We start from the raw sequence: 24682 nt of genomic DNA, 5'->3' as shown, positions 1-24682 counted from the left end.
ATTATTGTCATAGAAGTGTCATAAGCATGACAAAAAAAATTCATTCGGCCCAAAATGTCACGGATGTGTCCTTTTTTTGTAGTGAGTTATGCTTCTTCAAGGACCAACATACTAAGGATCGTCCAAAGAAATGGCATGTGCTTGATGTTGACTTGCGATCCACTCGATCACTAGCATAGTCAGAGTCAGAATATCCAATAAGATCAAAAGCCGAGCCCTTGGGATATCATAATCCAAGTGTTGGAGTGTGAGCTAGATATCGAAGAATATGTTTCACAGCCTTATGGTGTGATTCCTTCGGTGTAGCTTGAAAATGGGCGCACATGCAGACACTAAGCATAATATCTGGCCTAGATGCACATAGATACAATAAAGAGCCAATCATGGAGCGGTATTCCTTTTGATCGAAGTCTATACCATTTTCATTGGTGCATAGATGGCCATTTGTGGGCATAGGGATTTTGCCGCCTTTGCAATCTTGCATGCCGAATTTCCTTAGTACATCCTTGAGGTATTTCTCTTGAGATATGAAGATGACATTGTGTTGTTGACGAATTTGAAGACCTAAGAAGAATTTCAATTCTCCCATCATAGACATATGATATTCTTCACTCATTATGTAGGCAAATTCGCCACTGTAATGTTGGTTAGTACAGCCAAAGATAATATCGTCTACATATATTTGGCACACGAATAATTCATCACCATATGTTTTGGTGAAAAGAGTTGGGTCAAGTGAACCGGGTTTGAAGCCTTTCTTCATGAGGAATTCTTTCAGTGTATCATACCACACCTGAGGGGCCTGCTTGAGGCCATAGAGCGCCTTGTTGAGTCTGAAGATTTTGCCAGGATGCTTAGGATCTTCAAAACCTCGGGGTTTAGCAACATATACTTGTAAGTGCATCTAGTGCCCCTTAGTGATTTTGGTGTATTCAAGACTTATAGGTTAAGGGACCAATGTGTTTGTGAGTGTACACGGGTCTATAAGTCTATGAGGAGTTTGATATTTATGATGAAAGTCGACCCCTAAAAATGAATGTCTTCAGCTGAAGACTTTGGTTTTCTTGAAGACTTTGAAAGTGAAGAAATTGGTGTGACCGTGAAGACTTGATATTCATGCGAGGAATATGAAGCGTGAAGACTTTTTGTTTTTGTAGTTTCGTTTTTCTCTTTCTTGAGTCATAGGAAACACCGTACTGTTAAAGGGGTCGAGGTAAAACTAAGGAAAAGTTTCCAAGTGATGCTCATCTCAAAATCCTACACCTACCCAATCCTTTCGAGTGAAGCCATTGGAAATCTCATACATTTTAGTCAATTTCTTCAATGACAGAGATGAAGATCTTCTAGTCTCTAAGGAATTTGTTCTGACTAGGGAGTTAGGAATTTGCCAGTGTGGATTGCCTACAAGTGAGGAACATGATAGCCCTGAGGAATTTGAGAGCTCAAATTTCCGACCATTGCTGTGCCACGCGCCAGCTGTCCCAAAATATCTACCCACCTAACGGTCATATCATTGAAGGGCATTTATGGCTTATCATGTCGGGCTGCTCCCTAGGCTATAAATAGCCGCCCCCTACAATCACTAGTTACTTGGATGCTCCTAGAGAAACTAACACTTGTCATTGAGAGCATCCCATCCTCCGAGGACTTTGAGCGAAAACCATCAAGTGAGGAAAACCGAAACCCAAACACCTACAAACCCAAAGTGATTGAGCATCACTAAAGAGATTGTTCATGTGTGGAACCGACGCTTGTTACCTTTGAGGATTGTGCATCCTCCACATAGTTAGGCAGCATGATCTAGAGCATCCAAGAGGAAATTTTGGATCGCCGAGTGACCGAGTCTGTGAAGGTTTGGAAGTCACCTGAAGACTTACCACGAGTGATTGGGCGAGGTCTGCGTGACCTTAGCTCAAGGAGAATACGGTGAGGACTGACTGTGTGTCCTCAGGTTTAAATACCTAGCCGCTCCAACCAAACGTACGACTGTCACAGCAGTTGGAACTGGTCTACCAAATCATCATCTTCACCAAGCTACTGGTTCTATTTCCTCAACCTTTTCATTTCCTTATTCTTGTGTTGAAGTACTTGATCATCACTGTTTGAAGACTTTGACTAAAGACTTTCTCAATTTCCTCAATCCTAATTCTTCAGTCACTTTGTCTTCGGCCTGCTTATCCTGTGTTCATGCTACTTGTACTCTGTGCTTGTTTTCACTTCATCATGATGATTGTGCTACTGCTCTATTATGCTTGCATTTGAGTACTTATTTCACTGCTAAGTAGCTCATTGCTTAGGAATTTCCTCACCCTGAAATTCCTCAGTGACGAATTTGTAAAAATCGCCTATTCCCCCCCCCCCCCCTCTAGTCGATATAACGCACTTTCAATTGGTATCAGAGCAAGGTATTCCCTTATTCTGTGTGATTTTGGTATAACCACATGGAGTTTTAGTTATGTCGACTGCAGGCATGATCAAGGTCTCAGCTGGGTGTCCTACCTTTGATGGGACGGACTACCCCTACTGGAAGAATAAGATGTGAATGCATCTTGAGGCAATTGACAATGATCTCTGGTACATTGTGGAAAATGGCGTTCCCTCCGTCACTCCTACAATTAACGTTGCTGATGTGAAGAGATTCAAGCAACTCGACTCTCAAGCGAAGAATATCATATGTGGCCATCTGAGCAAAGGGCAGTATGGCAGAGTGAATGCTTTGGAGACATCAAAGCTTATCTGGGATAGGCTGTCCAAGGTCAACGAAGGAGTCTCAACACAACGTGACTCTCGAGTTGACGTTCTTCGCAATCTCTTCAACCGCTTAAAAAGACTCGACAAAGAAAATGTTCAGCAAACCTTCGATCGCCTCACTGACATCTCAAATGAGCTTCAAGCACTTGGTTCCACTGACATCACCGACCATGAGGTGGTGAAGAAATTGCTAAGATCGCTTGATTCCTCATTTCACACTCTTGCACTGATGATACAAGAACATGGAGACTACAAGTCACTTGATCCTATCGATATCCTTGAGAGGCTAAATACTCATGAGTTCCAACTTGCTGAGAAGAGAGATCTCTATGGACCGAGCTATGGAAAATCACGCGCACTAAAGGCCAAGGCAGTCTCTGAATCTGAAGGTGAGGATTCTGGTAGCAGTCTTGGTGATCCTAAAGAATTGAGTCAGGAGCTAGCAATGCTCGTGAGGAAATTCCAGAAGTTCTCAAGGTGTGTTCACTTTGGTAAATCCTCAAGAGGTGATGACATGAGATCAGATTCCTCATACCGTGACTACAAGAAAAGAACTTGCCACAAATGCAATAAACCTGGTCACTACATTACTGAATGTCCTTAATGTGAGAAGGAATCAAAGAAGAAGAAATACAAGTATTACAGTTCTGATGACTCGAAGAAGAAGAAGAAGAAATCTTCAAAGTCCTCATCGTCAAAATCTTCAAAGTCTTCATCTCACAAGAAGAGCATCTCCAAAAAGGCTCGGGCATTCATTGGCAAGGAAATGGACTCTGAAGCTGAATCTGAGGAAAATGAGGAAGATGAGGCATCTGAGGAGTCAGACTCTGGTGTGGCGAGCCTAGCCCTCTCTACTGCTTTCGTCAACAAGTCCATCTTCAACTCTGAGGAAAATGACTTCCCCAACACTGCTGATGACGGCGATGATGACTACGCTCCCACCTATTGCTTCATGGCAAAAGGTGCCAAGGTACTCAAATATCCCTCCTCTGAATCAAGTGAGGATGAATTTGATGAAAACCTCAAGCCTAGTTGTTCTAAACTTGCTAAGATTGCTTTGAAACAACAAAAGGCTTTTGAAAAGGTTCAAAATATGCTAGACAAAAGCGATGACCTGTTGGGTGAAGAAATGGATCGAACTCAAACTTTGAATGAAAATCTTCAGAGACTTTAGACTAAGTTTGACAACCTTCAAAGTCATCATAACACTCTCTTAGTTGATCATGAGAAACTTTCTTATAAATTTCTTCAAAGAAAGCAAGATCTTGAGCAGCTAAGGGTGAGTTATGAAGATCTTCAGAAGGAACGTGATTCATTGCTTGCTCAACAGATCAGTTCCGCTCAAGTTGAATTCATTCCACCATGTTTGAAATGCATTGAACAAGAATCTGCTAATTCTTCACCTGAAAGTTCAAATGCTTCTATTGCTGCAAAATCTTCAATTGTCTTTGTTATCACAAATTCCTCATCTGAGGATGCCACTAGTATCACTGACAATACAGGGTTGAAGGAATTGTATGTGACAGGCATGTACAAAAGCCTCAAAGGGCATCAGGCTCTTTGTGATGTGCTTAAAAAGCAGATCCTCAACAGGAACCCTAGGAAAGAGGGTATTGCCTTTGAGAGGAAACTCAATGCTGATGGGACCTACTAGAAACCTGAGCAGTATCCCAAAACCTCATGGGTTGCTGCAAAGGGACCTCTCGTAGATCCATCCACTTCATTTGTCTTTACATGCGAATCTTCATACTCTTCTGATGAGTCATTTGACTCCAACTATAAACTGTTCAAAAATCAGAATGGTGAAGTATTTGCTAGATATGTTGGCACTAACTGCAGGAACGGCCCCCCTATGAAGAAAATCTGGGTTCCCAAAAAGTGCCTTGAAAGTCTTCAGGTGAATGTCATCATGACACCACATGTGAAGAATAGGAACCCCAGATCGAATTCTTCACATGGACCAAAGTCTTCATATGGATCCAAGTCCTCATATGGACCAAATTCTTCATATGGATCCAAATCCTCATATGAACATCATCGTGCTAACACTTCTGTTTCACAGGGAAAGCCTAAGGGCTACAAATATGTGAATTATTCTTCAAATCATTATGTTCATAAGTCCTCGAAGAATTTCTCTGCTTATTCATATGCTTACCCTAACCCCTCTTCTGTGAACGAAGTGGACTGGCTTCTATGCCACCTTTTTCTTATGGAGCTCGTAGAATGATGAACTCTTTGCCACCCCTCCAGATGCGGGTGGTGAAGAAAAAGAACTAATCTCTTATGTAGGGTCGGGTCTCCAGACGTACTTGAACGTCTGATGAATTTGCTGGAGACTTGAATATGCTTGAAAGGATGCAAGCTAATCATGAAGAAATGGATTTTCATTTCTCACGTCATACTACGATATCTGTTGTATTGCTTGATGAAATTGATCTGATGAATTTGATGTCATATTCTTCGTTGTTGAAGTATATGAGTTCGTAAGATGCACTAATTCATCTGCAGGATGAACAACTCAAAGCCACTGAGTGGGTCCTCGACAGTGGATGTACAAATCACATGACTGGTGACAGAAACTTATTGATGGACATTGCTTTATCTCCATCACATCTGAAGCATATCACCTATGATGACTGTAACACCCACAATGCGGCTATATCTCCCACGTGTCGGGGCACGACTTAGAGGCAGAGCCGCATGGTAGGCATGTCGCAAGATGGGTAATCTTTACACATCCCATGTACTGAATAAGCGATATAGAGTTGGCTTACAATCGCCACTTCACACAATACAAGTTAAACATACATCATCCAGAATACAATCAAGGTCCGACTACGGAACCAAAATAAAAGAAGACAACCCCAAATGCTAGATCCACGATCGTCCCAACTGGGCACCACTACTGATTAACAGGAAATGAAACAAAACAACGATCAAGATCTTCATTGAGCTCCCACTTGAGCTGGGTTGCGTCACCTGCACTGGCATCATCGGCACCTGCAGCTATTTGGAAGTGACTCACAAGGACTCAGCAATCTCACACCCGCGAGATCAAGACTATTTAAGCTTATGGGTAAGAAAGGGTAGTGAGGTGGAGCTGCAGCAAGCACTAGCATATATGGTGGCTAACATACGCAAATAAGAGCGAGAAGAGAAGCAACGCAACGGTCGAGAAGCTAGAAGTGATCAAGAAGTGATCCTGAAACTACTTACGCACAAACATAACTCCAAGAACCGTGTTCACTTCCCGGACTCCGCCAAGAAGAGACCATCATGGCTACACACGCGGTTGATTCATTTAATTAAGTTAAGTGCCAAGTTCTCTACAACCGGATATTAACAAATTCCCATCTGCTCATAACCGCGGGCATGACTTTCGAAAGTTCAAAACCCTGCATGGGTGTCCCAACTTAGCCCATCACAAACTCTCATGGTCAATGAAGGATATTCCTTCTCCCAAGAAGACCCGATCAGACTCGGAATCCCGGTTACAAGACATTTCAACAATGGTAAAATAAGACCAGCAAGACCGCCCGATGCGCTGACATCCCGATAGGAGCTGCACATATCTCGTTCTCAGGGAAATACCGGATGAGACATCCTGCGAGTAAAACCAAACCTCAAGTTTCCCCGAGGTGGCCCCGCAGTCTACTTGGTTCGGACCAACACTTAGACAAGCGCTGGTCCGGGGGGTTAAAATAAAGATGACCCTCGGGAGCGCGACTCCCAAGGGAAAAGTAGGTGGTGGTGAGGCAAATGGTAAAACCAAGGTTGGGCCTTGCTGGAGAAGTTTTATTCAAAGAGAATTGTCAAGGGGTTCCCATAACACTCAACCGCGTAAGGAATGCAAAATCAAGGAACATAATACCAGTATGACGGAAACTAGGGCGGCAAGAGTGGAACAAAACACCAGGCATAAGGCTGAGCCTTCCACCCTTTACCAACTATATAGATGCATTAATGTAAATAAGATATAAAAATGATATCCCAACAATATCCATGTTCCAACCTGGAACAAACTTCATCTTCACCTGCAACTAGCAACGCTATAAGAGGGGCTGAGCAAAAGCGGTAACATAGTCAAACAATGGTTTGCTAGGAAAGGTGGGTTAGAGGCTTGACATGGCAATATGGGAGGCATGATATAGCAAGTGGTAGGTAGCGCGACATAGCGATAGAACGAACAACTAGCAAGCAAAGATAGAAGTGATTTCGAGGGTATGGTCATCTTGCCTGAGATCCTGCAAGGAAGAAGAACGAGTCCATGAAGAAGACAAATGGACGTAGTCGAACGGATCCTCACAAACGCGACGTTATCGGAACTAACCCGAAGAAGCAACACCGGAAAGAAGCAAACAACATGGTAAACAACCATCACATAAACATGGCATGATGCACAACCAAGTATGATGCATGTCCGGTCTAATGAGGCATGGCATGGCAAAATGCACAAACAAACCTACAAATTAAGTGGAGCTCAATATGCAACTCCGTTGCATATTGACGAAACACCACGTGACTTATTTAGTTCTCTCTCGTTTATGTATCCAACAATATTAAATGTTCTTAACATCGCAAGGGGTGAGGCATAGTAAAACTACCTATCTAGGCAAGTTTAAATGAGGTCGGAACAACAAGCAACAAGTCCGAAAAATCCTCATGTGCATATTTATGGATTTGGTACTGTTCTACCCTAAACACAATTTTAGAGTTATTAAACATGCAAAGTAATGTAACCATGTAAAACTAGGCATTTTTCCACCCCATTTACATATAAAGTTTATTAATTTTGAAGCTACGGTTATTTAGTTATGAAATAAAGCATTTTAACATGGCATTTAAGCAATTTAATGCAAACATCAGTTTAAACATTTTAAACATTCATGAAAGTGGCATATTATGAAACTAGATGAAATTCTAGTCATATTACGTATATAAGTTGTTTTAATCTGATGCACGGTTGTGGAGATATTAAATGCATGAAGTTGGAGGGCTTTACTGCAAATTTATTTTTACTGGATAAAGACAAATTCGCAGACAGGAAAAAAACGACTATGGGCTGAAACTACACACGCTGGGCCTACAGAGGGGGGCTGCGGGGAAACTCACCCATGGGCTTTGGCCCAAGGCAGTGGAGAGGAAAACCAGACATGGGCCTCGCGGATCTGGTGGCCCACGTGAAGGCGAGGCAGAGGAGGGCGCGCGCGGGCGATGTGGCGCTCGTCCATGTTGGCGCTGGACCAAGTCAACAGAGGGGAGCGCTGGTTGCCTCGTTTGTGAAGTATGGGATCGAGCAGCAGGAGGAAGGAAGCGGCGGCGCTGAAGTGTCCTGGCGGCCGGATCCGGCGATGCAGCGGGGCAGACGAGGTCCGGCGGCCTTGGGGATGGATCCAATCCTGCGCATGGAGACGGTTCGGGGCACGCATCCGAGCGGACGAGCTTGAGGCGCTATTGCTGTCTGAACACTCCAACGATGCCATGTCGGGCTCCCTGTACGAGCAGACAGAGAGAGAGAGAGATATGAGAATGAGCAGGAGAAGGGAGAGGAAGGAAGGGAAGGTAAGGGCGGCGCGGTGGTGCCTGAGCAACGAGCGAGGTAGGGAGGAGGCCAGCGGCATGACCTGCTGATGTTGCCGTCGGCAACGTGGATGTGCGAGGCCGCGGGGAGGCCATGGGGTTGAGCTCCGGCGGAGGTGGTCAAATTCGTGGCGGGGACGGGGCTCCTCCTGTTCGGAAACCAACGAGATGGAGTGGCTGCTGTTGCCGGCTTGAGGAGAGGGCAGAGGAGGCCGCGGGGTCCTGCTGTTGTTGGCCAGTGCGGAGGAGCACGGGCGGCGCGACGGACCTGCTGGTCCAGTGGCGCTACGACGAAGACGGAGGGCGACGGGACTTCACTCGTTTCCTAGCAGGGAAGCAAACGAACATGGAGATGAATTAAAGCAGGGGAGGAAGAAGGCTGGGAGAAAGAGAGATGCAAGGAGCAGAGCGTTGCACGGGCCTAGATCCGGTGGTGCTACGGGCTTGCTGCCGACGATGGCGACTCCAACAGGTTCGGGCGGCCCGGCGGGGTCACACGGCCGAGGCAGCGGAGATCAGGCGAGGTGTGTGGGTTGGTCGGGCACGCAAGATGAGGGAGTTGGTCGGAGAGGATTTGGAACATGGGTGCGGGCTCTGGTTGGTGCGAAGGGGATCTCGAGGGAAGATTTGGTTGGCGATGGGACAAGCTCCCGAGCAACATGGGTGGTGGCGACGAGAGGATTAGATGGATCGATGGAACAGTTAGACTGCTACTTATTTTTGGTTAGGGCTATTTGGAACCTCTGATTAAAATCAAACGGTTGAGAATAAATAGGTTAGGAAAGTCTAAATAAGAAACGAAGATATTTTATAGTTGTGTGGGGATGATCCGGATCCAACGGTGACGACTGTCCAGGTCGGGCTCGGGACAGTGTCGGACGCGCGAGAGGGGTCTATGCACTACGCAAAGAGGGGTAGGCTGGGCCTAGGTGGACTGAGAAGAGGAGTTGGGTTGAGATGAGAGGGAAGGAGTGCAGTCCGACGACGGTTTCTCGAGACCGAAAACGTCCGACGTGTGACCGGCTATAGTGCCGCTATAGTTAACGGTTGGGCTATCAAACGAGCTCTAAATGCGACGAAACTTGACAGGCGGTCTACCTGTACTATAATAAGACCACACGCCAACTTTCAACCCATTCTGAGAACATTTTTCTGGCCACTTATAAAATAATATTTCGAACGTGCCGCGGGCGCGTGCAAGTGTGTCTGGGCTCAGAACGGACAACAGAGAGAACGAGGAGACCGGGACAGATGCAAGTTTCGAAAAACATGATGATACAATGCGGATGATGACATGGCAAGATGCAACACGCAAGCGAAAGACAAGGCAACAACAGCGAATAACTGGAAGACACCTGGCGCATCGGTCTCGGGGCGTTACACTGACAAAGGCAAAAATAAGGTATTGGGTCTAGGTAGGGTTGCGATCTCAAAGGGTCGACACATGGACAAAGTCATGCTTGTCGAGTCCTTAGGGTTCAACGTCATGTCTGTCTCAGTGCTTTGAGATCTTGATATAGTTATTGTCTTTAGCAAGTATCATTATGTTGTGATCATGAAAGTTGACAATTCCAAAGTCTTCGAAGGCTTTAGGAAAGGAGACTAGTATATTGTTGATTTCTCTACAGGACCATAACCTGCCACGTGTCTACTGACAAAATCTTCAGAAGGCTGGTTATGGCATCGACGACTAGGTCATACTGGCATGAGGAACTTGCACACACTCGCGAAGAAGAAGCATGTCATTGGCATCAAGGGTGTCAAATTCCTCAAAGATCATCTTTGCGGGGCTTGTGAGGTTGGAAAGATGACCAGATCCAAGCATTCCTCAAAGACTGTCATGACTACCACTCGTCCTTTTGAATTGCTTCACATGGCCCTCTTTGGCCCCACTCATTATGCCACACTAACAAATGCAGCATCTCTATACGGCTTTGTTATTGTTGGCGATTATTCTCATTACACCTGGACGCATATCATCATGTACAAAACTAAAGTGTAGGAAGTCTTCAAACGATTTTCCTCAAGGGCCTCGACGAATTTCCATGTGAAGATCAAGCATATCCGGAGTGACAATGGGACCGAGTTCAAAAACACTGGTCTTGATGACTATCTTGATGAACTTAGTATTACTCATGAGTTATCTGACCCATACACTCCTTAGCAGAATGGCGTTGTGGAGCGCAAGAACAGGACTATTGTTGAGATGGCTCGCACTATGCTTGATGAATACAAGACGCCTCATCGCTTCTGGTCTGAGGCTATTGATACTGCGTGTCACATAATCAACAGGGTATATCTTCACAAATTCTTCCAGAAGACCTCATATGAACTCCTTACTGATAAGAAACCCAATGTGAGTTATTTCAAAGTCTTCAGTGCTAAATGTTGAATTAAAGATCCTCATCAACAGAGTATATCTTCACAATGTTCGCCACATCAAATAATCATAACTCTAAATCACAGTTAAATAATGTACTGATCTGTAGATAATGTACTCCTGTCAAACAATATAATGTACAGATCTTGGAGTACTGAACTGTTTCATATATTGATTTTGGAGTACTTAAAATTTTAGTTTTAATTAAATTAAATGTAGTGAAGGAAGTACTCCTGCACTCACACATGCAGCAACCATCAAAAGAGAAACCCCAGGTTCGGTTTCATGTTCAGTTAAGCAGCTAGCGTCCCTGAGGTTGTCTCTCCTGCAGCATTACAAGAGAAGAGGGAGTATATGAAAGTTGAAAAGACAAAATTTTACTGGAGATGCAGATAACCATTTATTTGGTCGCAAGGAGGAGTAGAACCGTAGATCGATTAAGTGTATTCACAAGGAGGAGTATAACACACCAAAAAGATGCACATGCAACAACATTATCACATCACTAAATGTTACCTTCACCCCTTTACCTACAACATTCTTTCAATTTATAGTCATAGCCAAGAAAAGAAAATGTGCTTCCAATTTCGCAATGGTTGTTGTATTATTCACAATGTGAAAATCTTAGTGTGTTATCCTGAGGTAAAAGCAAAGAAAAGAGCAGCTGGCAAAGTGCACTATCTGCTTCTTACTATACACATGAATACAAGGAGTACATGGGTCTCTAAGACTACTTCATGTCTGAACTTTAAGTTTCGGGAAGAAGAGAACAAGCAAAGTAGTAGGAGAGGAAAGTAGTGGGAGAGGAGAGGAGTATGGAGGGCACAAGGGAAGTACTCCAATAAACCCTACACTAAACTACAGATGCAAGAAGAGAAAGAGAAGAGAGAAGAAGAGAGAAGAGAAGTCCTACTGTGACTGGAAAAGTTTCAGTTAAGTAACTGAAAAAATTCAGTTAATGAACTGAAACTTACACTAAACTATTGTTGTCCTACACTAAACTGCTGCTGTCCTACACTACTGCAAGTGCTATACTACTGCAACTATTAAATTAACAGAAAAAGTTTCATTTAGTTTTACTTAAAGGAAAAGATTCATTTAGTTTTAGTTAAATGAAATTTAATTAACTGAATTGGCAAGAGTACTCCTGAGCTGCACAACTATTACAGTGCTATACAGCAGCAGCACCAAGTCCTGCTCATAGCACAAAATTCTTTAATCTGAATTTACTCCAAATTACTCATAGCATCAAGTCCTAGTCCAAATTCTTTGATCTGGAAATTTTAATTGTACTCAATTAAATTTCTGCTGCTGAAACTTGCCAATTGGAAAGAGTACTGCTGCTGTAAAACTAATGAAACTACTCATGCAACAGTAAGCATGAGATACAAGCAGCACTAAGAAAATGTGCAACACCAAAATAGTGGAAGATTCACCAGCCTAATTGGTGACTGGAGATGAGGAGGAGATTAACTAAAAAATTAGTTCAGCCTAATTGGTGATAATTTTCTGTCTGAAATGATTATCTGTTCAACTGAAACAGTATGATTGTCGGTCTGGAAAATTATGTTCCAGTGTATGAAAATTACTCCATGTGTATCACAGTAAAACATGGAGTACACCAGAATAATTATGCCAGAAGATTAACTGAAATGATTGTTGCTGATTAATTGGGCTTGCCCTTGTGTAAAATCATGCCAGACAAAAAATTGGGCATGTGTATCACAGTACTCTTTCGTTGATCCTACGCTTAAATTACAGTACTCTTCTGCAATTTGGACTGAATGTGTTGAGCTGGATGGTGCGATTACTGTTCTGATGGTGTTGATCAAAGAACTACTGCAAGTACTCCGGCTACTGAATCCAACTAGTGCAAGAACTAATCTGACTACTGCAAGAACTACTGAATCCGACTACTACAAGAACTAATCTGACTACTGCAAGAACTAATCTGACTACTGTAGTTAATCTTCTGATGGAGTACGGTACTGGATCACAGAACTCAATCTAAATCAGAGTTGCAGAGTGAGGGGCTCGCCGAGGTAGGTCTTGGCGTAGGCGTCGCTGAGATCGTAGGCGTCGCCGAGGAGGCCCCAGCCGAGCTCGTCCCGCCACCGGTGGCGCCCACCCGCCTCGGCCTCCCGCGCCACCGCCCCTGCAGGTCCTCCACCAGCGCGGCCTACCACACCACCACCTTGTAGCCTCCTCGGTCGGCGTTCGCGCCGCCACCAGGCTCGCCCTCGGTGCGGCGCCGACCCTCGCCCTCCATGCCGCGCCGGGGAGCAGGTTGCCGCCCTGCAGACGTCGCATCCACTGTCTCCCTAGCCAGATCCACAGCACACGCACGCGGATCCAGCGCCTTCGTCGCCCAGAAGCTCACCGCCGGAGCAAAAATCCAAGCTTTGACCACAGATGCAGGGTGTGGATGGACGACGGGTGTGAGTGGAGGTAGGAGAAAGATGGCGGCGACGGGGAGAGATGTGGCCGGCGAGGTGGTGGGGAGAAGAGAGGGCGACGGGAGCGAGGGTGACAGGAAGAAGAGAGGGTGAATGGAGTGAGCGCTGTGGGTGACGCGAAGGTAAAAAGGGAAATTGTGTTAATTTCGTAATGTGCCTGAACTTGCATTAGAATTCGCCAGCAACAATTATTTTGGAACTATTTTGGAACGGAGGTAGTATACTATCCTCGAAGAGGTCAGATGAACACATGTAAAGATGATTCATCTTTGTGTGTAAACACATGATGAACTCCTGACATGGTAATGTCCGTAAGATTTGACACATCGAGTCCCCTCAGATCAGGCACAGCGTCACGCTCACTATTCTTTGGATGATATGGGACACGAAAAAAACACGTACTGAGTCACACAATGAAACTTTATTCTTAGGAACATCGTTATAGATTTTACTCTTTGGATTCATAGGTTTAAAGAACCTGGTCAAACGGAAAAAACTGTCTTGGCATCAATATATCTCTTCTCACACATCATCATAACCTTGTAATTCCCAACTTCTAGAATACTCCGGGAGATGACAACATACTAAGGCCCTGTTCGGATGCTCTCCGCTCCACAACTGCAGCTGCCGGAGCGGAGGGAGCAGTAGCACAATTGCAGGGAATGGCTCAAACCGAGCTCATTACACGGAGCAGAGTTTCAAGACTGGAGAGGTTCCGAAAAGGCACTAACTAGTTATTTGATTTCTAGTAGAAGCAAGGGTAGAAGTTCGGCACATACTTGTCAGAAGACCAAATTCGTCTAATACTATAATACAGTACAAAACTATTATCCCCATGAAGACACAAGAGGATACTTCGCAATGAAGGAAATGGCCACTTTTGAGCTGATCATTTCTTATCCTCTCTAAGGACAACATAGTTGTGGCCATTAGTCTTCTGTATCTTCGAAATTTTCTTCAGAATTTCAGCAAAGGCGTTCTTGTCCTGAGATGCAAAAGACAAAATGAGATCAAGATGCAAATTGAGCTGTCAGATCAACAACTGGTAGAAAGAGCATGTTTGACACTTTCAGTTACAGAAAAGGACTAATCATTTAACGAGCAAAAAACACAAACCAATTTTGAGGTTTACATGATTTCTTCTATGAATTTTAAAGCTTTGCCTAGCAAATTACATCAAAGAAACAGGTTTTCTTTCCACTAGAATTATTCCCACAACTGGGTTTTTTAACAACTTGCGCTTTTGTAACAATAATTAGTACTAACGAAATTAGAAGTGATAAAGTTGGGATCGAAATTAGCAAAATAGTATGGGGGCTGTTGTAGATCATGGATGGACTTCACCCAGGCGCCCAGCCAACCATAACATCACCTGAAGGTGGTGGATGGGGAGCCTGATAGCGTCCATGCACCGATGCACGATACTCTTGTGGACTCTGTGACTGTGTCCAAGTCCGGATGCCAAGTCACTAACAGCAATAGCTTCGTTCCTATTTTTCAAATTGCCAACCAACAATTCCCATTTCACTACTTACACAATTAGTGATTATATCAAAAATAAGAAATTCTGACTATCCCCTGAGGCAGACCAACAACGAGGTTCAAGAAACTGGAGGTGTCTTCATGCGTGACAATTAACAAACCATAACTAAATCCTTCAAAAAATATTGTGAGTTAATGCAAAACAGGACTGGCTGCAATTCTTAATATACGTGGCTAGAACAAGTTCTGTATCATTATTTAGTAATTAGTGAAAAAGGATGCAACAGCTTTAAAAGCCGTAACAGTACTGCTGAAGAATCCTACCTCTGGACCTCGTAGTCTAGACTTAAATCTGGAGACTAAATCTTGTGTAGTGACAGGAGCCACTGCAAGAAGAACGGTCCTGATCTCATCCTCTGTCACAGGAGATACATTGACACTTCTTGATGAAGCAGAGGCCTTTGGTGTAGGTTTTGAGGAAGATGGTGTCTCCTCTTTGATACTTGATGTTTTTGTATCCTGTGCAAACAACAAAACACATCACTCAGATACATGTCCATGAGAATTAAGGTTCTCCTTTAAAAAAATATGAAATGAACACAGTTGACTTACAGATTCCACCTTTGCTTTCTTTGAAGCTGCACCGCTAGATGCTTTGGCATCATCACCACCTGATTTCCTCTTTTGCTTGGATTTCGATGCAGGAGGTGTACTACGAGCATGTCCTGATGAAGGTGTAGGTTTGGCTGGGCTGTTATCAACAGGTTCATCTTTTGGTTGATCCGTCTGCTTTGGAGCAAGGACTGGAGATGACTCATCATCCTGCTGAAATAAGGGAAGAAAAAAAATCCTTATCAATAAAATAAAAATAAATATTAAATCTCTGTGAATGGAGTATTACATCATCTTCTTCATCATCATCGTCGGCATCCGACTCATTTTGTCCAGAAGAACGACCAAGCAGCTTCTTTAATTCCTTTCCTGACTTGCTCAGGCCACCTTCTTCCTCATTCTCTTCATCATCCTGAATGTATCAAAATCAGAATACCAGCAGTTTGTTCTTGAACAATGGAAATTGTAGGCAGCATTTTGCTTCGAATAATTTCACACAATATCATTCATAGACAGTTAATACTTTTTTTAACTTTGGACAGGTAATACTTGCAGCTTATACGATGGCATTCATAGGCAGCCCTAGCACATATTTTCTAGAGGCGTTTTCCCATAATACTAGCACGCAGGCAGATTTAATCAGTGTCCCATAAGCAATAGGGACCACAAGTGGAGTCTATTACATGATCGACTAGTAGCTCTTTTCTTCTTTGCGACCAAAGGTTTACCAGGTGCAATGGATCCAATTATGGCGGCACCTGAGAACCTTCACTTCAGGTTCATTAAGATAGGCTGGTTAGTGGCATATCTCCATTTCCTCCAAATAGCATCCCGTTTATCATTTCATTCATTTATCAGTTAGTTTGTTCTATTAACTCCGAACTAAGTCATGTGTGGATTCCGATCATTGCACATCCACTAGGACAGCATTATAGCAGTGCATTGACAGCTTGTATAAAATCAAGTACAGTTCATAACTTGTTATAGATGTGTGCACAAAGAACCTGACAAGAGAACAGAACTGTGTATAACTAAACTAAACGACCCTACAAAATCCCTAATACTCTTGATCCATCAATTGATTGACATAGGAGCCCTCTCTTATGGATAACTTGGCTTGAAATAATGCTAAGCTTTCTAACTGCCAAGATATTATCCCCTAATTGGATAACAGCGGCACATGAAAGAAACTTGTGTGCATCTAGCAGATTTAGTGAGTAGTAACACATTTATAAGCATATACTAGCTAGTTACATGTTTTACCTATGTGAACCATTTTAAGCATTCCCAAATAAGAACTTCCTGATATCAATTTTCAGTACAGATTGAACATGTTTATAACAAAGAAACAAAAGATAATGCCAACAGGTGCAAATTTAAGTTCAGAAATATTTCCAAAAATAGAGTAAATTTCCATCTTCAAAATTTCTGACATCGAATTTCAGTACTGATTGAACATGTTTTAAGGAAGAAAGAAACATTGCTGCAGATACAAAATTAAATTTGTAACTATTTCAACAAATAGTGTATATTTGCAACAACCTGCTTAATTTCAGGTGGAGCAGGAATTTCAGGAGCTAAATCTGCCCGCTCCTCTGGGTCGATATCCACAGCCTCGTCATCATCGGTGAATGTTTCTTCATGTTCCCAGTCATCACCTGAAAAGGCAATTCCCACTATGATGCTACTCTGGGTTCAGAAAAATGAGCATGATATATAGCCAGTGTTGATATTTTCTTTTCAGTGCAAACATTTTGGTATAGCTCTCTGTGACAGAGCAAACTTAATCTCAATGTGCCAGTTTGGCCATGTTAGGTATAGCTATTCTCGTTGTAAGGAGCACATAAATTACATTAACCTGGACCTGGGCACATAGCAAAAACGCTAGTAACCATGCAAAATAAACCAGCAGGAAAATGGTACGTCGACAGTACATGGTCATCCAAATATCTAGTCCAACACTTAGTCACAAGTAAACACGCTACCGTACTTGCTTACACTCAAGGGACGAATTCAACATTAGAGTTATTGACAGAAAGTAACACCCTATTGAATTCAATATTAGAGTTATTGACAGAAAGTAACACCCTATTTCTTAGCTAATTTGCAAATCTGAATAAAAGCAAATCGCAATATTATTATTCAGGGCCATCTAATGTAATGCAAATATGGGATGTATCATCTAAGGAAAATCAAAAGATATACTCCCTCCGTCCCAAAATAAGTCTCAACCTTAGTACAACTTTATACTAAACTTAGTACAAAGTTAAGACACTTATTTTACGACGGAGGGAGTAAGAACTAGCAAAAGCATATGCTTCCTAGTATACAAAGGAACTTTTCCAGAAAAACAAACTATTTCAGGATAATAATATAAGATGGATGCGTGTTTGGCGAGTAATCTTGTTCAGATTACCAAATGTATTTCTAAGATGAGGATGTTATGCATTAAATTAGGGACAAGGGGTCATCTCATAAGAACTAACAATTAAGCTTCAATAGAAAGAGAGTGCAAGTGAGCAAACTATGAGTGAACTTTGAGTTATACAGAGCTAGACGATGAGCAGAGTTTAGTCAACTACGGAACTATTCTAATATGATCAAAATTGAGAACTGACCTTTCTCAATGTCATCATCCAAATCAAAATCTAGATCTTTTCCACCTTCCTCATCGTCATCCATGCCCCTTTTAGAGAGCCCGAGCCTATCTTTACGAGCGGCTTCCTCTTCTTCATTCTCCTCACCTTTATCAGAATTATTACCCTCCTCATTATCTTTTCCCTTCTTATGACGAGCACTTTCTTTTTCCCCATCGTTAGCAGGCTCAAGTTTCATCATATCTGAACCAAAGGCAGCTGGCCCATTTGTAGCTGCTTTCATCATCCAACGTTCATAACCAGTTGCACTAGTCTTTCTCTTATTCATCTTCTCCTCGGCCTCTTCCAGAGTCAGCTGCTTGTACTGCGCAACTTTACTGAAGTTATACCTGATATAAGAAAAAAATCCAAGCAATGAGCACAAATTAATTCATTACAGAATCATTTTGCCAAGCCTAAACTGTCAAACAAAAAGTAATTATGATCACCAAGCATTGGTAAATAATGCTGATACATCCAAGCAGCTCTATTCTGAGAACGACTAAGAAGCCTATACAGGTCGAGTAACTGCACTCACCCAAAAGACCATAGTGGTACTGAACAACACTTTACAAGAAACGATCTCAAGGCCACGCAAGAGACCATCAGCCCGCTCGAAAAACAGGACACGGTCAGCTTGTCAATAGATACCTTCCAGTTCCTGAGCTAACGAATATCTACAGGCCACGCAGTGAAACATAGGAGCGGACAAGCCCGGCCTAAGAATAACAAATTAAGCCAACCAGGAAGTGAAACTACTCAACAAAAGGATCAACAGAAGGACAGTCTACACATCCTAAGCACGGGTGTCTCAAACAGTTTCTTACAAAAATATCTACATGAAAAGAACAGAGACAAGGGATGGCAACACGCAAGGGGGCTACTGTGATGAGTTCAGCAGCTTCAAAGACGCCTCGACCAAATTTTCAAAGCCTTAGCAAAAGCGCCAGCATCTTTCTGCCAACGCTAACAGACCACAATGGAGTGCCGCTCCTTCCTAACCTCCCAGGAGGACGTTAGTCAGAATCTCTGCAGATATACCTCCCTGCATACCTCCTTGACAAGGCCCATGACTAGGGCCATTGCGGCCTCAACAGAAGAACGGGAGTCACCTTCACCAAGCGGTCGATCCGTCTAGGAAGAGAAGAAACCTCCCCCAGCACAGCATCAAGCGCAGGGGTCTTTGGGCTAAAAGAGACTCCCGTCGATCCCAGAACACCCACCAAGTGAAGAAGAAGCTTCGACTTCAGTCCTTGTTCCTTGTTAAGCTGGTCCAGGAGCTGGAACACTTCCTTCTGAAGTCGCTCGGCTTCCTCTCCCTTTGCAAGGGAGAGTTGAAGGTCGAGTCAAACTCATTTTGTCTCCCCCTTCTGCCGCCCTCGCGCAGCACGGCGAGCGATCTCATCCACTTTCTTGGAGGCCTCCTCGATGGCTAATGGAGCAAGCATGGCCCCTCTCCCAAGGCCTGGTCACAGCTCGCTTCCGCCTCCTTCCGATAACCAACTCCACGAAGCAAGGAATGCCAATCGCGCAAAGCGGCTTCATTACACATATTGATGGGAGGTTGGCCCCACATCTTGTCGCGCGCACACCCTAACAGTTCGCCTAGGCCCAGCCCCCGCAAAGGGCCCATATCTAGAAGTCTCTTACCCAGACGAGTACCCCCCCCCCCTCTCGAGCTCCCGAAAAGGAAAGTGCTTGACTACCAAACGGGGTGCAAGTCGTCCAAGACAAGGAAATCAAGACGGAGGACAGTCGGGCTGACCAAGGCCTGCTATAAATATGTCAAACCACGATGAGGAAAGAACAACTTTGGCTTCCCCGGCGAAGACGACATAAGCATCGAAGACCTAGTATAGCCTTCAAATATTCGATCTAAGATATCTCGTCTAGTTCACCTCGAATACCAGCAACCTGATATCAAAGTCGTTGACCCCAATTGTACTTGGCAGATATTGTTCCTTGACAAGGGTGTGCGCGGTTGTCAACTAGTAGTCCATTTGGTTTTTGCTTGTTTTGCGAGCTGCTAGAGTTGTGTGAGGCAGCAAGTCACCAAACAACTCATGTACTTGTGCATGTTATGAGAAACAACTGAGAGAGAGAGAGAGAGAGAGGAGTTGAGTGGTTCAGATTCAATATTTGGTACCAGAGCTTAGGTGCTGACAATGACAATGCCGCATGACACTGGAGTGAGTGGAGCCATGCTAACCAGTGGAACAGGCAACCCACCAACAATGGCGTCAGGGAAGATTCCATTCCAACGGCTGACATGGACAAACTACGTAGCATGGGCAATGAGGATGAAGTGCTTCCTGTGAGCAAACACTGCATGGGGTGCTGCTGATCGCGAGAGCTCATCCAAGGAGGTTGATGAGAGGAAAGAGTTGACCTTAACAATTATCTCCAAGTCAATCGACCACGCGACGCTGCTACGTGTTGCAGAGAAGGAAACACATCTATTGTGTGGACGGCACTACACTCCAAGCATGTGGGTCTCGAGCGCGTCCAAGAGGCGAGGATCCAGTCCCCGCGCCCGGAGATTGATAACCTCAAGATGGTTGGTGCAGAGTCCATGGATGATTTTGCGGCGAAGTTCACAATGCCCGTGGTGCATATTTGTGAGCTTGGAGACCCGATGGAGGAGAAATACGTCATTGAAAACGTTATCGTCTCCAAATACAAGGACGAGGAGGTCGCAGCCGCAGTTGTGGACGCAATGGAGGAAACAAAGATAAAAGCGAGGTACAATTCTACAATTATGACGACTTCGGACATTTTGCATGGGCATGTCCTAAGTAAAGAAGGAGAGCCTTGGCTAGAGGCTACGTCGGCAAAACCACTCTTCTTTGAAGTTGTAGGCGGTTTACTCATGAAGAGTGTTCTTTGTTACTAGGGATGTACATATGGTGCATACAAGACTTGTGTGGCATCAACTCGAACATGTGCATGGAGAGGAGCCGACATGTTGTGTGAGGCAGGCGTCGCTATGTGAAATGGTGATGCAGGCTAGCTGAATAGTGGAACGGCTACATGAGCTGATAGGAGTGATGGATTGAGTGAATCAATCGAGTTACCTACATGAGCTAGATATAATGTGTGTTGCCATTGATCTTGAGGCCGACGACTAGGGTGTAATACCATTGTCACAAGAAAGGTGGGCGTGAGCCAGAATAGGTGGTGAGATGTCATCATACAAAAGAACTGGTGTGAAGCTAACAAGCACGGTATGATGTTGCTACACAAGAGCTTGGTGCGAGGAGTGGAATGGTCAAGATAACAAACAAGGATGGGAGTTGGGGGTAGTCAATTTCTTTTTTGCTCTGCTAGAGCCATATGGTCGGTTGCTAAATAGACCTTCCCTTTTATATAAATACAGCCATATGCTAAAGCTATGAGGAGCATCAAAAGACGGGGAAAAGTTATGAAAGACTTTGGCTATGTGAGGCAGATGATGCAGCAAGCCACCGGAGAGCTCATGTACTTGTGCGTGTTGTGAGAAACAATCGAGAGAGAGAGAGAGGCGGGGGAGAGCTGAGCGGCATGCGAACATCGAGTTAGGAGGCATCAGGAGATACTGAACTGGCCGAGATATGAGCCCAAGATGGCGTTCTTATTCTTTTTCTTTATGGTCAACACATTGGTCGAAATTTCCTATTTTAGTTTTGCTCTTGTTTTGTGTTGCTCTGTCTTTGAATCAAGCATGAACTTCGAGTTAGAATATTCCAGGAGAGATGCTGAGGCAATGGGTAAGGATCAGGAATCTATATGTTCTAACATAAAGATCACATTATTTTTGTATGTTTGTAATTGTCATGAAACTAGTTGAATTTGTCTACAGATGAAAAACTGATAAAAACATGCCCAAACTTCTGGGCAATTTCTTCTGAAATGTTGCCAGAATTTTCAGAAGTCCTATGAAATATGTTCTGTAGGTCATCAGTAAAACACCATGAAACCCTGCTAAACCTATGTGAAACACTCTGGAACCTGTGCAAAAACTTAGTGAGCTAACAAGAAACTTTACGAAACTCGCTGAAAATATATTTAAATTTCACAAAACACAAACAAATCACATCAGCAAAACTCATTTGAATTTATTGAAAAGAACTATGCAATTTGGCTGTGAATAACCTATGTGTAAGTAGTTTGAAACTTACCCAGAAGTCGTTTGATTTAAAACTTGTCTGAAATACCACTGGTGTACAAGTGAAACACAAAACGTGTGTACAATCTATAAAGTTCGAACAAGTGTGAATACAGTTTTATCTTTGACACTTGTCTCTTGTTAAGACCAGATGATGTACCATCAGGAGCAGCTCCAATGGTATAGACCAGTAGCAGCACCCATACTGTTCTATCTTTGACACTTATCTCTTGTTAAGACAAAAGGAAATTATTTGAGTGAATTTGTTGCAGATAGTAAACTCACAACATTGAATTTTTGTTTAGATTTTGTCACAAAATTCACTTGTCAAAGTTGTAACAATGGACTGTCATGATTGACTCTCATTTTTTCCTTCTTTCTACTACAATCCTGATTTGGGCTAACATAATGAAAAGCACGGCAAAATGTGGAACAAGTGTATTACCAGGAACCAGCAGGAAATGCGTGAAATTCCTTGCCATGCAACATTAACAAATAGTATGTAGCTGTTGCTGACTGTGATCCCTCCATATGACCTTGAAACTGATATTGACCAGTTTCATCTTCCAAAATCCATGGCTTCCTGTTGTATTTCTCCTGGAATTTCCAAATGTAAATCCACATAGTTAGAAGGGCCAACTGCACAAACTTAGAACTTCAACTCAAAACAGATCATTCTCGATCAAATATTATCCAGGACATGGCAGAGAAATTGATAACATTTGGTTCAAGCAAAGCAAAAATAGCTATGATACCTGTATTGTACTGGAATAATTGTTGAATAAATAATGATGAATGATGATCCAAAAGTACATACCAGCATTTTGTCAGTAAGCTGCCGTCCTTGCAGGCCTTCTTTATGAAGAGACCATTTGTTCTCAGCATTCTTTTTCTTTGAGAATGGCGGCAAACCAGTTACAAATCTTCCAATAGAGAATGCCTTATCTGTGCTGGCATTTGCCCGCACATTGTATTCCTGAAAGAGAAAGATTCACAATGAGTACATCATAGTGTAAATAGACGAACCACATAGCTGATCCGCCCTGTTCCCAGAACTGACATAACTCACAAATTGAACTGCAGACAGCACATAATATGCAACTACAATTTCCACAACAATAACAGCATAGTACACATGAAGAGCTTGCATAAAGCTGTGAAACTAACTACACTGTGAACACTGTGAATAGCGGTGGGGCTTAGTTAGGGACAGGGTGTGCCCTAGCCCCTCCTAAATTAATATTTTCACCTTTTATGTTTGATAGTTGTAGTCTACATCAATATTGTGTAAATGGTCCGTACTGACATTTTTGTATGCGAAATTTGAGATCGAGGTTATAAGTAACGACTCGAATAGAAGTGGAAAATTAGAAAATTCCACTGATTCATTATAACACACTTCAAGAAACATTAGCAATCACTCCCATGTTTGCACTTCAACATCCCCAATTATCCACAGCTACCCTAGTGCAACTTCTCTCTGGCACGCTAAACCAGATACTACCAGTTGGTTTTTTGTCCAATTTACAATCCAAAGGTCTAGTATAAACAGATTTGTCATGTAACTTGTACAGTGCTAAAATTTCAAAATCAAAGTCAATCAAGTTCTTTTGGTCAAGTCTCAAATCAATTTTCTTCTTCTCATACATAACATAAGCAGCCACAAGATCCAGAACTAAAAACAACCATTCTTGCATATAGTTCCAGGTAACATGAATTGCAGCAGATCCGGACAAAATTCTCTTCTCAATTTGTGCCATCATCTTAATTCTTTATTTTGAAATTGCAACTCGAACTAATATTATTATCGTGGCCATTCTTTATTCCATGAAGATCTGAGAAATAGCAGTCATTTTCTGTTCGTAGTGTAGTGAGAAAACCTTGATTGCAATCCATGGCATACTGAGCAACATAATTCAATTCATTGGAGCGTCAAAACAATGAATAGCGTAATCCAGCGCACCAATCCCACAGACATAAACCACATCCGGCTACTGGAGCAACCGAACGCCGAAACCCTAGATCGAGAGCGTTCGCACCAACGGCGATCACATGCACGCGGAAACGAACGGATCCATACCCGGATGAGGTTCGTGATGAGCGCAGAGCAGACGAGGCATCGGGCGCGGGAAAGCGCCATGGACTTGCCGCAGGAGCTACAGAGCGTGGTGTGCTTGCACCCAGTGCCGTAGAGGTCCGACGTGGAGCCGCAGCCCTCGCACGCCGGCTTCAGCACCAGGTCTACGCTCCCCATCGCGGCGGGGATGAGCGGTGGGCGACGGGGCACGGACGGCGGGTTAAGATGCCGGAGACGGATGGTGCTCCGGTCCGGGTCCGGGTCTCGCCGAGGGTGATTCGCAAAATGAAATGGAGATGGGTTCGGCTCTGTTGAATAACATTTTCTAGATGTTCAAAAAAAAAACCTTTTTCAAAGCAACTCTAGCGGACCCCGCATAATTCCGACGAGTATACGTGCTCGGCCTAATTTTCTGGCTAGAACAAAGCCCGTATACTCATCCGGCCCGCAAATATTTTTGTCGCAGCCCGCAAACGTTACCCTCGAAGCAGTATATCTACGGGTTTGTGGGGCAGATGCGGGTCGAAACCCTACCGCCCGCAGTCGTGTTTCCCCCATTCCACA

At 43.5% G+C, this 24682-nt stretch overlaps 1 protein-coding gene and 1 long non-coding RNA gene across 4 annotated transcripts; both read right to left on the bottom strand.

Annotated features, from left to right (window-relative positions):
- Positions 1–10245: 10245 nt before the first annotated feature.
- LOC125553600 lies at positions 10246–11037 on the bottom strand. Its single transcript, XR_007304123.1, has 2 exons — positions 10955–11037; positions 10246–10670 (listed from the first exon to the last, which is right to left on the bottom strand). It is a non-coding gene; the product is annotated as an uncharacterized LOC125553600 (long non-coding RNA).
- Positions 11038–13566: 2529 nt separating this feature from the next.
- On the bottom strand, positions 13567–24427 carry LOC125553578 (transcription initiation factor IIF subunit alpha). 3 transcript variants are annotated; one of them, XM_048717359.1, is made up of 9 exons: positions 24122–24427; positions 22859–23017; positions 22487–22638; positions 17880–18247; positions 16804–16919; positions 15551–15673; positions 15262–15474; positions 14974–15168; positions 13567–14152 (listed from the first exon to the last, which is right to left on the bottom strand). In XM_048717359.1, exons 1-9 carry the CDS (start codon positions 24293–24295, stop codon positions 14057–14059), a joined length of 1596 nt encoding a protein of 531 aa, XP_048573316.1. In that variant the 5' UTR covers positions 24296–24427; the 3' UTR covers positions 13567–14056. The 3 variants fall into 3 exon arrangements, with proteins under 3 accessions (XP_048573316.1, XP_048573311.1, XP_048573305.1); XM_048717354.1 differs by having other exon boundaries at positions 15271–15474; positions 24122–24426; XM_048717348.1 differs by having other exon boundaries at positions 15262–15471; positions 24122–24426.
- Between the last annotated feature and the right edge of the window lie 255 nt (positions 24428–24682).

The sequence above is a fragment of the Triticum urartu genome, chromosome 1, assembly GCF_003073215.2.
Source record: "Triticum urartu cultivar G1812 chromosome 1, Tu2.1, whole genome shotgun sequence".
Taxonomy (NCBI): domain Eukaryota; kingdom Viridiplantae; phylum Streptophyta; class Magnoliopsida; order Poales; family Poaceae; genus Triticum; species Triticum urartu.
Note: the sequence above shows the minus strand (reverse complement) of the source record. Positions and strands in the feature narration are given on the sequence as shown.

Bases quoted from the DNA above. Each gene is read 5' to 3' on its own strand.
- LOC125553578 (XM_048717359.1), bottom strand. From the start codon at position 24,295: ATGGGGAGCGTAGACCTGGTGCTGAAGCCGGCGTGCGAGGGCTGCGGC. The intron at 15,475-15,550 runs GTAATACTCCAT...CCCTTATTTCAG, and splicing joins ATGATGATGAAGAAGATGAT to CAGGATGATGAGTCATCTCC. The intron at 15,169-15,261 runs GTAAGTCAACTG...TTGTTTGCACAG, and splicing joins AGAAAGCAAAGGTGGAATCT to GATACAAAAACATCAAGTAT.